The sequence below is a fragment of the Protopterus annectens genome, chromosome 8.part0, assembly GCF_019279795.1.
Source record: "Protopterus annectens isolate FY-2018-M chromosome 8.part0, PAN1.0, whole genome shotgun sequence".
Taxonomy (NCBI): Eukaryota; Metazoa; Chordata; order Ceratodontiformes; family Protopteridae; genus Protopterus; species Protopterus annectens.
The window spans coordinates 306724546-306742846 of NC_056741.1; the positions used below are offsets into that span (position 1 = coordinate 306724546).

General features: G+C 38.7%; 1 protein-coding gene across 1 annotated transcript in view; it reads left to right on the top strand.

Moving 5' to 3' along the window:
- Positions 1-18301, top strand: part of NTRK1 (neurotrophic receptor tyrosine kinase 1) — a 921476-nt gene that overhangs the window by 396187 nt on the left and 506988 nt on the right. Inside the window, exon 7 of the mRNA XM_044079803.1 lies at positions 883-1018. Within this exon, the coding sequence (XP_043935738.1) occupies positions 883-1018 (136 nt within the window). The remainder of the gene's footprint in view (positions 1-882; positions 1019-18301) is intronic.

An 18301-nucleotide genomic window follows, 5' to 3' on the forward strand; every position in this document is an offset into this window, starting at 1 on the left:
GGTTGTGGTGAATCTGATTATTCTTAAAATTACTGTAGCAGTGTACAGAGTGATAGCTTATAAGCTATACTTAGTCCAGACTCAGATTTGGTTTTCATCTTTTAACAGCAAATTTTAGCAGTCTGAAATGTACGTAGTACTCTCACGCTAGTAGAACATAACAATCGGATTAAAAAAAAAAATTTCGAAGACAAACCAGAACAATAACATCTTATAGACTAAATGTCGACTCTGGTTTTACACCCATTTCAGTGCATAACTTTGCAGGTCAAGGAAAAAGTACACAAATACACAGTCGTGCTCTCAGTCTGTGGACCTCTGATGCATTGTCTACAGTGGACCTAATATTAAAAATTAATTTTATATTAAGCATTGCATGGCAAGGTTCCATACTGGGAAGTGATAGCAAGAAATTTTATCTAATAAGATCAAAGAACGCCTTCCACTAAGGCTCATGAAACATTAATAGTTCTTGCTTACTTTCATTCAAAAGAAGTACTTTGCCAGTGTAGCTTGAATTCAGAAACTTTTTTATCCAGATACAATACCACGCACCCATTTCTGCTAACTCCCCAGCTGTTTCCAGCTAGATACTTATATAGCATTGCTCATTCAGCCTTCAGAACTGTCTTCATGCTATGGCATCATAGCATCACAGCCAGGTAGTAACATTACCTTCTATTTCAAATGATACAGCTCCACTTTCTGTCTTGCTGCATCTATCTAGAATATCTCAAGTATGTTTATTGATATGATCACATTAAATGAATGAGTCAATTAATGGATAGGGAAACCTGCAAAAGATATTCCATTGTACCACTAGGCACATACAAGGTCGGCAATGCGTTCTCATTTGTTTTTTCATTTTTTTTTATATTTAAGGAACACCCTGATTCTGAAGCTGAGATTTTGCTGAAGATTCTTAATGTGTCAGTACATGATAATATGAGAAACATCACCTGCTCAGCAGAAAATGAAGTTGGATATGCTGATTCCTCAGTGCAGCTCAATGTGTTATGTAAGTGCTTTAAATTAATTTACGTTTGACATGAACACGTATCTCCAAATTTAAGTGACATCCTGAAGCCTATTCTATTTTTTTTATTATAAATCTGAATCTTTGTTTCCTTAAATAATGTAGAGTACATTCATATTAAGAAAGAGGTTTATAAGAGTGTAAGCCCTGAACTTAAATTATACCAAGCTGATGATAAACATTCAAAATTAGTAGTATTATAACTGATCATTCTGGGTCAACTAGTAAAAGCAGCTGCTAGATCTTTTCCAATGATAAATCTTGATCCATTGAATTGGGCTTGCCACAGTACTCATTGCTGTGGTCATTTTTTTTTTTGCTTAAATATAAAGCTAATTTATATATACAGAATATTCTATTCACTGTTCTCTTCTCTGTCACTCAGTCACAACTTCCTTCACAGTGCAGAGCCTGTGGTCACTACATATGACCCTGATACTGCAGGAGCTCTGTCACAAGGGCCAACTCCCAAACATTTTCTCTGAGAAATTTGTCTTTGTACAACGTAAGCAAATTTAACTTGAAGAACCTTGCTGTGTATTAACTTTAACTAGACAAATACTTGTCTGCCTGCCAGCAGAAACAAACGTGTATTGACTAACTAGTGAAATATGCATCAGTCTTTGCTGGAAATTGGCTTTAACATATCCCATCCCTCTGAAAGTATAGATATTGCATTCTAAGGACCAGTTACGATTTGGACACTGTCCTTCCTCATGACCAGTAGACTACACTGTATATACCAGTTACTTAGTCTTCCCGACTGAGAAGTTTTTGCATTCAGGAAGTGAAAGGAAACCTATTCTACTTTGTACCTCTCTGTTAATTGTTTTGTATTGGCTATAAACTCATTAATCTCTGTCATAATTTGACCTGAGGGTGGAAACCTGCTAGCCTACCTTCAGTTCCCACCCACTGCCTCTTACTGTACTATTCGACCTCTTACTTACACATTTTACATGTGACTCATATTCACTAACCCTCCCAAACAGCTTACTACTATCATATAAACACGCCTGTTTCTTTTTATCTAAATTTGAGCTTCCATTTAATCATTTAGCACTATTCACAACTCCCTTCCTCCCTTCCATACTGCTGTGCACTATATTCAGTCATAGTCACAGCCCTCCCTAACGACACCTATCTATTCTACATTGTATCGTCTACTTTTTCCAAATAAACCCTCACATCTTCCTGTTTTAACTATATTCTCATAATCTAGCCTTTTAAACCTCTCTATTCCTTATTTTCCAGAGAAGATACTAGGGCAACCTAACTCTCTTCTTTCATAGAAAATACTTCTTTCCTACTTACTCCCTATCAGGTTTCAGACTCTACCATCACTAAATATCCTTCTTCCCTATGACTTCTTTTTCCTTCTTGATCCCTACTTCCCCACTACCTGCCACGTATAACATGCAGATCCTATTCTAATCATAGTACCCCTCAGCTTATACTCTATTCTTCTCCGCCTGATACTGGGCCATCTTTCATCCTACCACGACTCTATAATAGCTTTCAACATCTCTGCAACTCTGTCCCAACCACCTATTCATCCTTCCTCCCTTCACTCTTCACACATCACACCAAACCATTTAATGATGCCCCTCACATTTACTCCAAATATAGACTGATTAACTCCATTTCAACTCAAACCAAGACAAATTTAATTGGAAAAATGTTCTCCAAAAACAAGCGTGAATAGTTCCCCAATATATTAAAATCCTTCTAGGAGGAGAAATTCACCCTAATCATGGCCCACCCTATCACAAGGAACATCAAGACAATTCTCTTCCACACACTACTCTAACCTTAAAATGGTCAACCCACAACTCCAGTGTTCAAATTTTGCTACCATAAATTTTAGAAGAATAAGAAATAAAATTGCTGAACTGCATGACTAGATTACCCAACATAAGCCTGATATTCTTGCTGTAACTAAAACTTGATTTTGAGTTTACACCTCCTGGCCATAATATCATCTGTACTGACTGTATAAACAGAAAAGGTGGTATTGCTTTAATATTTCCCAGCAACTACCACATTTCCCCTCATAATAAACCAATACCAAAATTTAGTTCAGCAGAGTTTCTTATAACTTTCCTGAAATTAAACAATTATAAACAAATATGGATTACTTTCTTTTATATCCCTCCTGGCAACAATACATCTATACTGGAAGATATCCTACATTGGATATCCACAACAATTCCACAAGAAAAAATGTTACTAGGTGATGTGAATGTCACTTGTTTAGACATAAATTCTAACTCCCCTACATCTATCATGAACTCATATGATTTCAAACAACTAATTAATAGCATCACATATTATATCAAGACATCAAATTTTCTATTAGACTGGATCCTAGCATCAGACCCTAGCAAATACAGCACCTCAGCTACAATGTCTGACTGCTCAGTGATCATCTCTTAATCTATATAACTATCTCACACATCCACTTAACAACACTTTTATAAAACAACACACAATCTTTCCAAATTTAACGCAGAAATGTTCATTACTACTCTCTCATCTAAAGTGGAACTTCCTAAAAATCCACCCCTTAGCTAATGCTGTAAATTAATTCCTTACAACTTCCTGAATATCCTAAATAGCTTTGAATTTCCTAGAGGGAAGAAAATAAAAAAACAAACAATGTAATTTGGCTGTCTAAAATGAGTAGAATGCTAATGCAGGATAGAGAAAAAGCATGGAAAGAATGGGAAATATATGAAATACCACAATATCGTGAACATTTCAGAATGCTTCACAATTGTACTACAAAGAAAATTAATGAAGACAAAAATCTATACTATAATATCTTTCAGAATAACATTAACACAACCTTTAAAGAGGTATTTCATCCCAGCCATAAATTCAACCCTAATCCCTCTCCCAATAACTCATCAGTTGAAGCCGCAATGCAAGTCAACTCTTATTTCATAGATAGTATCAGATCTCAAACCAAGGATTCCCCAACATCTACTCCTAATCCTGCCAACAGCCACATATCACCACATCCACTTTCACCTTCAAACCTGTGCCCACATCCTATATAAAACTACACAAACAAACTCAAACCATGCTGTACTTCAGCCGATGACCTTCTAAGTGAGTACCTTAAACTAGCAGCTGGTAGAATTACCTACCCTATCTCAATCCATAGGACAGTCCAGGAATCCCATATTCCCTCTCTGGAAAAAGTCACAAATTATCCCTTTGCACAAGAGGAAATTCAACAGCCATTACTAATTTTGGGCCTGTAGCAATTTTATCTCCCTTCTCCAAACTACTAAAATGGCCCAACACTCTCTCTCTTCAGACCTCCCAGTCACCACTGGTGTACCATAGGTTCATAGGTTCATAGGTAGGTACTAGGCTATTGGCCCTAGGGCCTATATAAGCCTAGTCAAAAAGGTACCCTGGCTTTCGCCACCCAAGAAAATTATTTTTTTGTGCCCCTGTCAAGCAGAGCCACAGAAGTGATCCCTGGGGTGAATTTCCTATCTCCCATCCAATCATCAAGATTTTTCTTTAAGAGTGCTAATGAAGAGCTTTGTTTGATATAGAAAGGTAGTTTGTTCCAGAGTATGGGAAGTCTTTGGGACAGGAATCTATCTCTCCAGCATCTTCTGTTTATTGTAGTGACAAAGTTTAGGTCCTTAGAGCGTGTAGATCAGAGGGATTGGGATTTCTTTAAGTGGAGTATGTCCAACAGCTCTTGGTTTGAAATAGCTTTGTATGTCTGGCAGAGACTGCCTCTGAGTAGGCAATATGTGAAAGAGTAAAGCTGGAGTTTTTTGAGACAGTCTGCATAGGTCATCTGTCTGAGGCCGGTAATCCTCTTTGTGAGGTATTTCTGCGGACTTTCCAGTTGTTGTAGATGTCTTGTGAGGTATATACCAAAAGAGGTACTGTATTCTATAATGGGTCTAATGAGTGAGGAGTAGAGGGGAACAATGACCTCTTTTTTCCTGGATGAGAAACCTTTTGTGATGAGGGGTGCCACGGAGAAGGATTTCCTGACTACTGTGGCGATGTGATTATCAAAGGAGAGACTGCTGTCCACCTGTGTCCCAAGGTCTGGTATCACACTTTCAGTGTTAAGTAGACTACTGCCTATGTGGTATTTTATGGGTACAGAGTTTTTACCAAAAGGGATGACAATGCATTTTTTGGCATTGAGCTTGAGGCCATGGATTTGGCACCAGGCATCTGTCTCAGTGAGGCCCTTTTGTAGGATGTCCAAATCGTTAGGAGTTTCAATTATGGCTCCTAGTTTGCAGTCATCTGTGAAATTCATTAGCCAAAGACCTTCTGTGTTAACCTGTACTTCAGAGAAGTAGATATCAAACAGGAGAGGTCCCAGGACTGAACCCTGTGGTACTCGACTTGTCACTGGTCTGAAGTCAGATTTGGAGTCTGCTACTTTCACATTATGGGTTCTGTCAGTGAGCCAGATAGCAACCCATCTTGTGACACAGGGATTTATACCTAGTTTAGTGAGTTTATCTATAATTCCAGAGTGGGGGATGGTGTTTAAAGCCTTGGTGAGATCTAGATAAGCTGTGTGAACCACCTTACCCTCATCTACAGCTTTGGTGACCACTTCAAAGATGTCTATCAGGTTTAGGAGACATGATCTGCCTTCTACAAACCCAAACTGGTTGGGGTCCAGAGTTTGGAGATTACCAATGTCATTGTTTATAAGTTCCATGATGATACGTTCCATAGACTTGCAGAAAAGGCCACAAGGCTCTATTTTTGGCTCCCTCCTCTAACATTCTCACCAACATCCTCCACACATCCATACAACAGGCCTGCCTAATACAGTACAAAGATGACTCCACACTCATTTGCACATCTGATAACATAGCACAAGTCAAAAGGGTTACCTGGGAAGCTTTTACAGCAACTGAAACATGGGTTTGTAAGTCACAACTCATGCTCAATCCTAAAAATAAAAAGAAAGAAAAAAAAGAAAAAAAAAACACTACTTTTCCCCCAAATCTCTCTCTCATGAAAAAAACAAAATTTAAAGTCCCCTCTTGATAATACAACCATTGAAGTCACTTCTCATAGCAAACTATTAGAGATGATAGTGGATGATGATCTTAAATTCAACCTGCATATTCAAAATTGCATAAGAAAAACATCAAAAAAGAGTGGTGCTTTATAAACCCAAAAACATTTTCACCGACACAACTACAGTTATACTCATCACTAATTATCTGCTCCCCACATTTCTTTATGGTGCTCCCATCCTTGCTAATCTTCAGTCATCACAAAAATCAAAACTTGAACAATGCTATACAAAGTTGCTAATTTGCAGCAAATACCTGTTTCAGAACCCATCACTGTATAGCACTAAAAAGCCTAAATTGGTTATAACTACCCCATCAACTGACATATACACAGGTTCTAACCACATATAAAATTATCCAGAATCCATCTGCTTGTTCAGCACTAAATAACATTCTACACAACTATATTCCCAGTCAGTCATTATGATCTAATGATCAAAAACTCCTGCCTGTCCACAGACTTATCAAATCTGCTGGTCGTTGTAGTCATACCATGCTGCTAAGGCCTGGATCTCCTCATCTCTAGCCACCAAGTCAATGCCCTCCCTCCCATCCTTAAAAACATTCTGAAAGACTTTCTAGCCAAAAGCTGGCTCTGTTCTTTTTTAAGAAAAATCGAACTGCAAATGATCCAAAAAATCCACACAAAGAAAGCTGAGAACAAAACTTTATAAAACGCAAAGCTTTCGGGTATAACCCTTTCAGTATTCAGTATTGAGAAAGGGTTATACCCGAAAGCTTTGCGTTTTATAAAGTTTTGTTCTCAGCTTTCTTTGTGTGGATTTTCTGTTCTTTTTTAACCCCAGGATAATTATGTCCCTAAATGTGAACAAATACCTATTCATACTTCATATTTACTTACTCTCCTTTCTTTACTTGATTCCTTATTTCTCTGAATTTCTCTCCTCTAGCTATTGCTCTAAATATAAAATAAACCTGTTTTTTTCTCACTTCATATTGCAATTCCAGTTTGTATTATACTAACTTACCATAAAGTTCTCTATAAACTGGTTAAAATTTATCTAACTCTTAAATCATTGTCATATAACTTGTATCTGTTCTTAACCAATGACTTCATATTATGTATAATCTGTTAAAATTATTTAAACTGTAGTTTTTGTGTATTATTTTTAAAGACTCTTAAAATTAGTGTTCATAAAACTTTTGAGCTTTTCTTCCCAGGCCTTCTCTGAGAAACAGGCACCTACCCAGTTGGAGTTTCCTGGTAATCAAATGTCAATAAATAAATACATATGGAATGGCAAATATTACCAGGGGTTAACCATGCAGTTTAATCATCAGTCTGCTATCTACAATACAATATGCTAACATGGTAAATATTCAGCAGGCATTTGATGTTTTTATAGTGCATGCTACTACCAAATCACAAATGCTGTAAACATTTAAATAACATTTAAATAAACCATGAAGAGATGCATAATTCCAGAAAATGAACCATTTCCATTCTGCATATTTGCTTCTGACCTATATGCTATCATGGACAATGTTAAAAAAATGAGAAACAATGAAACCTAGAAAGATGAAGAAACAATACTATCAAGTAAGACATAAGGAAGCAGAGAATACATTCAGAAAAGAAGAAATCCCAGTGGTGTCCTGGCCAAATTACCATTACAAAGTAAAAATACCACCTGTGAGTACAAACCATATGCCTAATGACAGTAACTAGGTCAATAAAATGTAAGAAAATAAATCAATACACAAATAAATGCAACTAAAAGGTCTAGAAAGGTAAGAAATATAGCCAACTGTGTAAGAGAGGGAAGTAAACTATTTTATAATTGCATAAGGAAATGCAAATAGCTGTATAGTGTCGCAAATAAAGCAAATGCTGAGCAGATAGCAGTGATGAAAGAGCTTATAAATGAATACTTCCCTTCTTTCAGAGACCAAATAGAGGAGAAGCAATTTTAGACTAACAGTAATCCAACAGGGTACCAGGTGCAGTACAGAGCTGATTCACAATCAACGCGGCCATGAAAATAAATTTAAGAAACGTGTTCGTCTAATCAGATAACGGGATCTGTGGATATGACTTACTTAAATTACAGTAAGATATCTGACAACATATTACACAAAAGGCTTCTATGCAAGTCAGACTTGGAGTGCATAATAGGATGGCCAACACAACTGGATAAGTGTACACAGAGGATAATATTTAATCAAGTTCACTTAAAGTAAGATTACCAGTGATCAGTTCTGAGGTAAGTACTGGAACTTGTCTTTTTCAGTGTTTACGTGAAATAACAGAATGTCATCTGGAAGGAAAAGTCTTCATTTTTGTTGATTACCTAAATGTATGCAACTGAGCTGATACCCAAGAAAGTGAAGAAAAAATGAGACGAGACATTTCAGGACTGAAGAAATGTTTTAAGCATTATAGCTTAAGTTCAGTACAAACATGAACCAAAGTGATAAAGCTGGGATGCAACAACCAATGAAAGGCATACATAATAGCAGTAGAAAAGGATTGGGGGTATTACAGCAGATAATCTGATGGTAAGCAAGTCATATGACAAAACAATGAAAGTGACCAGGTAGATACTTGAATGTATAGTAAGAGACAACACCAGAGAAGACACAGACTTATTGTCAGTCCATACAGAAATTTGAAAAGACTCCAGCTCAAACATTATTAATAGTTCTGGAAAACTAATTTTCATAAAGACTTAGATAGGCTAGAGGAAGTTCAAAAGAATACAAATCATGATCTTTGAAACTGTTGGGAGAAAGTATATAAAGAATGCTAGAAAAGCTTAATATGTGCTGTCATGATGAATGTCTGTAGACGGGGATCTAAGATAAACATTTAACCTCCCTATGAGAGTCCACAAAGTACAAGTTGGAGAAAAAGAATCTTTGGAAGTCTGTCTCCATCTGCTGCCTTATCTGATCAGCATCCCTTTATCCATAGATTGTTTTGCCTCTAAAAAGTCCACATAGTTCCCTGTAAAGTATGGCTCTGTCTAGCTAAGAGGACATCTCCATTACTATCTTATCTTTCTCCTGCTTCAAGCAACATACAGTCAGTAGTTGAACACCACTCCACTTTTTTGACAGCTCACATGCCCTCAGAATTCTATTGGAAAATAAATAGAAGTGTCCATGCAAAGGTAAACACTCACAGACAGTTAAGAACTCCGACTGTCTCCAGCAACTCTCCTTCCCTCTGTAACATAATGTGTTTAGAATATCTATCCTGCATGTGCCCCTTTGTGTGTCTAATTAAAATAAAGATATAATTTACTAATAGCAACATACCAAGTTAGTACAAGCTTTTGTTCTAATCTTAACACCTTGGGTGCATGCATGCATTCCATGTTATGCAAATCAAATAGTCATCAGTAATCAGCAACAACTTTAATATCGTAAGTGTGGAACATATTATTTTAGCTATATATCTTTATCTGTAAATTTATACCTATATCTATCTATCTATATAGATACATACACATACATAGGTGTTATGCACCCCAAGTCTAACTTGCATAGAAGCCTTTTGTGTAATATGTTGTCAGATATCTTACTGTAATTTAAGCAAGTCATATCCAGAGATGCTCTGTTAGCTCCATACTCTAGTTCAGTTAGTAAATGTAAACACATATACTACTTTTGGTCTTTAACCTCTTATACTGACTGCATTGCTCTTTGACTATCTGTGGCACAGTTTTCTCACAAAATCATGCTGTTAATCTCAATCAGTTTTTTGTTAAAAGTTTTTCATTATTGTATTTAGTCAACTGCTGTACCGATTTTTTGCTTTACACATTGGTTAAATAATTAGTATTCAAAGTGTACGTTCAAGTGTGACTATTGTACATGTGGAGCTTTTCTCCCAGGCCTCCACTGAAAATGGGACTCATGCCCAGTTGGACAATACCCAGTAAACAAATGAAATAAATAATATATGTATACATATATATATATATATATATATATATATATATATATATATATATATATATATATGTGTGTGTGTGTGTGTGTGTGTGTGTGTGTCTGTGTGTGTGTGTGTACATGTATCAGGATCTGCATGTTCTCTTGATAAAAAAACAAAAAGATAAATTTGTAATGTCATAAAAATATTATCCTTAAAGAGAACTGTTACTGAAATCAAATATTTAAAGTACAAATTGAGAATGTGCTATATCTCATATGTCTGGACCTATCATCTAGAGACATCCAAGTACTTTCCCTAATAGTATCACTGATCCAACAAACAGCATTTGTCAGAATGATACTGCTTTAAAACTTTACCATATCAATCATTACTAGAACAATCAGAATCAAAACCCATTGGATCGTGTCTGAGTTAAATACAATATTTTTTCTCAGATGTTATATCTTTGGAAGGAAGTCATACAGCCCATTGACAGCATCACTTGTTTACCACCAGACAAATTCATTTGTTATGGATTTATCAGGCTCATCAGCAACTGGCCAGCTGGTGTCTAGTTGCCCAGCCTGGGTTACCTAGGATAGCTCTGTTGAGTGAAAGTTGGACGTAAAACCAACCAACCTGCCAAACATGAACTAAGAATTGCTACACTTAATGTGGGTTCACTGATGGGACACAGGTTGCACATGGATAACATGATGATGAGGAGGAGGCTGGACATCCTATGTATCCAAGAGACAAGTTGGAAGGACAGTGCAGCAAAGCCACTTGGCTGGAGATCCAGAGTCTACTACTCAGGAGAGAGACAGGCTAGAAATAGTGTGGGAATTGTGGTGAGAGAGAGGCTTCAGAAGGCAGTAAGGGATATTATCAGAATTAGTGACAGACTCATGGCAACCAGAGTCCATTGTAGATTCCAGTGTAATGATAGGGCAGTATTCATAATCTCAGCCTATGCCCCACAGTAGGGTTGTGATAGTGAGGAAAAGAGTGGATTTAGACAGCATTTGCAGGACCTACTAGATAAAGCAGAACATGAATTGGTGTTGATAATGAGTGACTTGAATGCACATATTGAGACAGACAGAACAGGATACAAGGACTGCCTGGGTCAACATGGGTGGGGCAACAGGAATAAAGCATGACAGACCATTGCAGACTTCTATCTAGCAAATGGTTTGATAGTATCCAACACATGGTTCAGAAAGAGAGACAGTCACAAGATCACATACAAGAGTGGCCAACATGCAACAAATGTAGACTTCCTCCTAGTAAGGAAAATGCACTATGGAAGAATCAATGATTGCAAAGTCATCCCCAGTGAAACAGTCAGCCTACAGCATAAACCACTGATTGTCACAATCAGCTGCAAGCAGTGGTCAGAGAAGTCTCTAAGGTGAACATAAACCAGGCTGAAGACTTGGAGGTTGAATGGAGAGAAAATATAACAGTTCAAGGAATTACTCAGGGCTCTAGCACCCCTAGAAGAAGAGGAAATAGGCGGAGTTGAAGAAGAATGGCAGCGCCTCAAAACAGCATGTGTGAGGACTACAGAACAGATATGTGACTGAGTCAGGTATGGAAATAAGGTACATAAGGAAAGCTGGTGGTGGAATGCAGAAATCTAGGAAATCATCATAAGAAAGGAGTGCAGGAAAAAGTGGGAGACAGAAAAGATTGACCAGGCTAGGAAGGAATACTGGTTGGCTAATAAAGAAGGTAAGAAAGGAATTGCAATAGTAAGGAATATGGCATCAGAGGCACTCTACCAACTTCTGGAAAGTGACTCATTAGGTGACACAAAGAAACTATATCAGGTTGCAAGGCAAAGACAGAAAGATAAAGAAGATAATCAGACACCCTTCATAAGGGATGCCAGCAACAACCTGATCACCAGTCCACAGGACAACAGGAGTATTTCTAGCAGCTTCTGAATGAAGAAAACCCCACAGAAGCTGTACTGCACCAGAAATAGCCTACGAGTGAAGATGAGCCTACCCTAGAAGACATAAGAACAGCACTAAGGAAAATGAAGCCAGGGAAAGCAACAGGCTCAGATGAGGTCACAGCAGATATGATAAATATGCTGGGTGAAATAGGGGAGAAATGATGCCTGAGAGTACTCATAGCCATGTGGAGAAAAAGATGTATCCCTGATGACTGGAGAATAAACATACTCATGTCAGTGTACAAGTACATAGGGGACATCCATAACTGTGGGCAGTACAGAGGAATCAAACTCCTATAACATTCCATGAAAGTTCTAGGACGGTGATTGATAAATGGATACGCAGAGTAGTAGAATGTAAGATGGCAGAGTAGCAGTTTGGATCCAGATCAGGATGCAACATAACTGACCCAATGTTTGCAGTGAGACAGATAGGTGAGATGAAGCTAGAGATGAGGAAAGAGTCCAACTGGGCATTCCTGAACTTGGAGAAAGTGTATGACAAGGTCCCAAGAAAGCCGATTTGGGCAGTCCTGTGGTGGCTCAAAGTTCCAGAAACATTGGTATAATTAGTGCAGACTATGTACAAGGACCCAGTAACTCAAGTAGGAACAGTGTTCGGCCTCACAGAGAGTTTCCCAGTGGGAGTGGGTGTACACCAGAGTTCAACTCTGAGCCCACTGCTGTTCATACTGGTGATGAACTACATTAGCAAACAGGTTGGAGAGGACAGATCAACAAAGATGCTGTATGCAGATGATGTGGCATTGCAGATAGACTGAGCAAGAACTTCAGCAAAGGATAGGGAATGGAATGCAAAACAGAAGGCACATGGGATGAAACTAAGCACAGACAAGACAGTGGTAATGGTAAACTGGGGAAATCAGAAGAAGCTGAGAATTGAGATAGAAGGGCAGATAGTGGAACAGGTAAATAGCTTCAGGTATCTTGGAAGGTGGTTGAGGAGAAGGGAAGTCTGAATGAAGAGGTGAAAGCTAGAATCAGAGGGGGGGGGCTGCCAAATGACATACAGTCTCAAGTGTAGTCTATGACAGAAGAATGCCAAAGAAGCTGAAAAGTAAGGTGTACAAGACAGTGGTGCAACCAGTACTACTGTGTGGTACAGAAACCTGGGCAGTAAAGGCAGAGGAGATGGGGAAACTAGAGGTGATGGAAATTAAGTGCCTGAGAAGGGTGGTAGGATGCACTCTATGGGACAGATGAAGAAATGAGGACATAACAGCAGAAGCCAAAGTAGCTCCAACTGCAGAAAAGATCAAAGAGGACAGATTACAGTGGTTTGGACACGTGCAGAAAAGCAGAAGACAATCTAGTGAAGAAGGCTTGGGACAGACAGAAAGAAGGTAAGAGGAAACAAGAATGTCCAGCAAAGAGATGGATGGATTGTGTGAAAGAAGATCTGTGACAGTCAGGCATGAGTGTCAAAGAAGGCAGGCATGTGGCATTGAATCGCAAGAGATGGCGATACCATTCCCAGACCCCATGTAGAAAATGGGAAAAAGGGGGCTGATGATGAAATGGGTTTATTATTCTCTACACTGAGAAAACATTGTGCTGCAAATTAAAAGTTGATTAACTTCCCTGTCAGTAGGCCATCTATTTACGCCACCCTAGACCCAAAAATCAGTTGCACAGATGATCTAAATGTTGCCATTATTCAGTTATTTTAGCTATCCATACCATCTTTGCAATGTTGTTGTCCCAGTCAATTAAGGAACCTGATACTAACAGTAATCAAAACCTGTGAGCCTTGAGCATTCTAGATCATATACTCTCAAATACACCACGTCATGTTGTGGTATTATTGATGATTCTATCAGTGACCACTCATCTATATACTTTCAATTGGTCAAAGGCTGAAAATGTTTTGTTAATCTAGAAGAATGAGAAATGCTAAACAAAATTCTATAGTTGTATTTTACACTGTCTTTACTGGAACATGCAATACCTTTTTCCTATTGGTGGTGATGTTTATGATTCAGTTTTATTGCTTTTAAATGTTTTGCCCCATCATGATCTCCTCGAGAAAAAGGAAATTTTAACTTGAAAACCTGTTCTGGATTGCTTTACAAATCAAGGTCTTGATGTATCAAAAAGATTGTCTCTTGTCTGCATCAATACATTCCATGCTAAAGACTGGTGTCATTAAACTTTGCCAGGCAAATAAATAAAAAAAAATAATTCTTACTAGGAAAAATGATTTTTGTCTTAAGGAACAATCTATTTGTTCCAACAATTCAAAGACATTCTGGTATAATACAGAAAAGCTACATAATCCTGAGCAAAAACTCATTTATTTTTCCTTTATCTCACTTTTTTAATTTCTCCAAGTCTTTTGAGTTTCTAATGCCATGATGGGAATGGATTCCATTCCTAAGACAAAGTCTAATTAAAGTTTATGAAATTAGTATCATTTCATTCTTTGATGTTATCCAGAAGTGCTATTTGCAGCTCCCTCAATGTGCCCAGAATTGACTCCTTCTGCGATTCATATGGAGTTACATGTATCGGTGACATATCTAAGTACGATTGTAAATTATTTTTTATAAGACCCATTACTTCTCCTACTACTGGAACTGTCTGGCTATCCTTCTTCCACACTGCCCTCATTTCTGCCTGTAAAACCTGATATTTTATGACTTTGTGTCTGTCCGTACACAAGACACTGTAGTCACTGGGTGTGGCGATTTCAGTGATCAATGCTAATTTTGTTTTCTTTTCATGAACTACAATATCTGTTTTTCTCTCATCTATTTTTTGAACTGTTGGTAATGGGTGATCCCATGTGAAATAAACTTCATCATTTTCTATAATGCTTTGTAGCTCATTTTTCCATTGTTTTTCAGCTACCTCAATATTATAATGTTTGCACAATCCCCAATACAGCAGTCTTGTCATATTAATATGTGTTCAGTATACAGTCCTTCTTCCATTCGTATATCAAAACCAGCAACAAGATGGGTGACTGTTTTCAATTCTGTTATACAAAACCTACATTTTTCTGTTTCTCCCACATGTTCAATGGACTTTGTAAACCATTGTGTACATAGTCCACTATCCTGGGCTGCCAGTATTAACCTTTTGTCTTATGGTTTAAATTCATCTCTCCTTAACCATTCCTGCATTCTGTCCTCATCTACATGAGGTTGTTCCAAGAAATTCCTATATATGCAACTATATTTATGCATTATCCACATTTCTTGCCTTCTCATCTGATCATTCACCTTAGATTCTTTTTTTTGTTTTTTGGCACATTCAGTTGCTGCCTGATTTTTATCTACTTCTGGTTTAATGTCCATTCCCGCTTGACACAGATATGCTTCTGCTAAACCAAGCAGGAAAGCCATCATAGACTTATTCTCCTCATGTTTTAAAACTTTCATAATGTTTGGGTTTGGGAGGTCAGCAGATATGTATGCAGTCCTACGACTGCAGATCTATACATGTAATCAGTTTTGAGGAAGTCCATACCTCCATCAGAATGAGGAATATATAGTCTTGGTATACACTGATTTTTATAAATCATTTGCCTTCTGTCTAACTGATCCAATACCTTTTGTAGTCAGTCACTCTAAAACTGTAAATTAGAACAGGAAGAGCAAATTAATTTATAGCTTGGACTTTGTTCCTAGATGTCAGAGCTGTTTCCAGTATTAATTTTAGTCTTCTAAAATATTCATTCCTATGTTTTATTTGCATTTGTTCATGTTTTATTGTTGATCTTTCATCAATTCCCAAATATTTATACAGTCCATCTTATTCAAGTTCTTTTATATTACATTCCTGTCCCAGGCTAACATTTTCTTGGTGCACCATATCAGATCTCGCCTTATTTCCCATGTCCATATTTATTTCTTATACCTTTCAAAAATCTCACAATTTTGTTCTTTATATTTTTGCACTTCCTCAATTGGTTCTTTTTCCAAATAGCCCAAGGTTTCTTGGTCTATATAATGTTTTTTTTTTTATGAGTCTGTTCTATTTATGAACACAAATTTGCATTTGAAGCTTTTGACAATTTTTCTTGTGCAAGTATTTTTCTTTCCTCTAATTTCTTTCTTGCTCCAGGAGTCAATAAAGCCTACACTAAGCGTACACTAACCCCCGGATTTTTGAAAGCTTGCACGGGGTGCAATTACGGTGGAGGAGCTCAAGCAGGCGATATGTCTGCTGTGCGATCCAGGAACAGCCTGCAGGGGTGTGCACGAGAGCTCCTGCACTACTCCTGCACAGACGAAGCCCTTGTATGCAAATCACCCCATTTGCAGGAGAAATCTATGCAAATTAGGTGATTTTGCAATCCAGGAAGCTTGCAACCGTCCATGCAGGACTAGTGTTATCTGTAGAAATGTACTTGATTAGTAACCGAGTACATTTCTGCAAAATCCAAAACGGAGCTGTGACAGCTCCAAATAAAGTCTGCATATCATGTAGTAAGCATGCCAATGGCCAAGTATAAGGCCATTGGCATTGCAAACATTAAAAAAAATACAAAAATCAACTTTTATTTTTTTTTTAGCCGATCTCAGCTGTTTAAGTGTAGGGCAGTGGTGCAGAAATGGGATCGGGGGAAAATAACAAAATGAACCTAAATTAAACATTCTAACTAAAATCAGTATTCTGCCATGCAAGTCATTGGCAGGCAGAAGACAACATGGCCAGTGAATAGTGGTTGCTAAGGGGGGAGGCTCATTGTGAGACATGTAACTATGCATTAGCAGGCAATCCTATGCAAATGAGGGGAAGGATAGTGAATCTCAGTTTTCCCGAACATGTGAGCCAGGTCCCAACAGTGTAAGAGCAGGAATAGCTTGGTGCAAGCCTAGGAGTTAGGTGACATCATGGGGGGGTTGTCAGGCATACTGTAAGTGGATTGGAGTCCTGTGGCTTGGGTTTGCTCCTAGCTTAACACAGCTAAGCTAGGGGGTGTGTCCAAACTTGCCCCTTTACATAGCCTAAGCGGGTGTGTGCACCAGGTTTTACAAGAAGAAAAAAGAAGTTACACCAGGAAATAGCAGCAGTGTGCACATTTGAGCAGTCTGTTTATGCGGCACGCACACGAGCTTAAACAGGAAGGCAATGGGAAGGGAAAACAGCAGTAGGAAGGTAATCAAGGAGAACTAGCTTAGCTGACAGGTGAAATGTATCAGAATCAGTCAATTACACAGGCAGCAGACCAGCCCAGCCCAGAACACTACTATAAACTATGCAAACACCTCTGTTTTTTCCCACACTCTACACCACTGGTGTATATAAGCAAAATGAGAAGGGCTGCAGCAGGCAACATAGAACAACATGTGCAAGAGGCTGAGGGTGGTGAGGATGTGAATGCTGCTGATCAACTCACAGTGAGGAGATGGAGAAGAGTGTACAGACCCAGGGTAACCTACCAGGGGCTACATGAGCTAGAGATAGTGGAGCACTATAGGGTGGACAGAGACCTCCTACAGAAAATTGTTGAGCTGTGCCGGCCACACCTGACACATCAAACTGACCGAGGGGAACCCATCCCAGTGGACACCAAGGTATTCGTAGGCCTAGGAATACTAGCCACAGGTACCTCCCAAAGCTCAACTGGGGATATCATGGGGATCTCACAGGCATCAGCATCCAGAGTATTCCACCAGTTCCTGGATGCCATGTCAGCACATGCTAGTGAGCACATATATTTCCTCAACACCCGTGAGGTGTTAGCCAGAAATATCCATCTCTTCCACCAAATAGCAGAATACACTGCGGTAGTAGGTGCTATAGACTGCATGCACATATGCATCAAAGCACAACCTGGTGATCAGGGTAAGGCCTACATCAACCACAGGGGCATCCCCTCCATCAACTGCCAGGTTGTATGTGATGCCCAGGGCATTATAATGAATGAGTGTGCTGGCTGCCCTTGAAGCTATGACAATTCACACATATGGCATCTGAGATTTGCCAGTGGCGACATCCCCTACGGTCACCTAGTGGGGGATGCTGGTTGCACACTGGAGCTGTGGCTGATGACACCCATCAGAAATACACACACACACCTGAAAAAGAACGCCATAATGAGGCACGCACACAGACCAGACTGTGTTTGGGATGCTCAGGTCATGGTTCCGGTGTCTGGACATATCTGGTAGAGCCTTGCAGTACTCACCAGCTACATGTACCCAAATTGTTATGGTATGTGCCATGCTACACAATATGATCCTGTGGAAACAGCTACAGCAGGAACAGCATGGGGCAGGGCCACACAGCCCCCCACCATTGCCAAGGCCTGCACAGGCACAGAGTGACTTGGAGGAGGA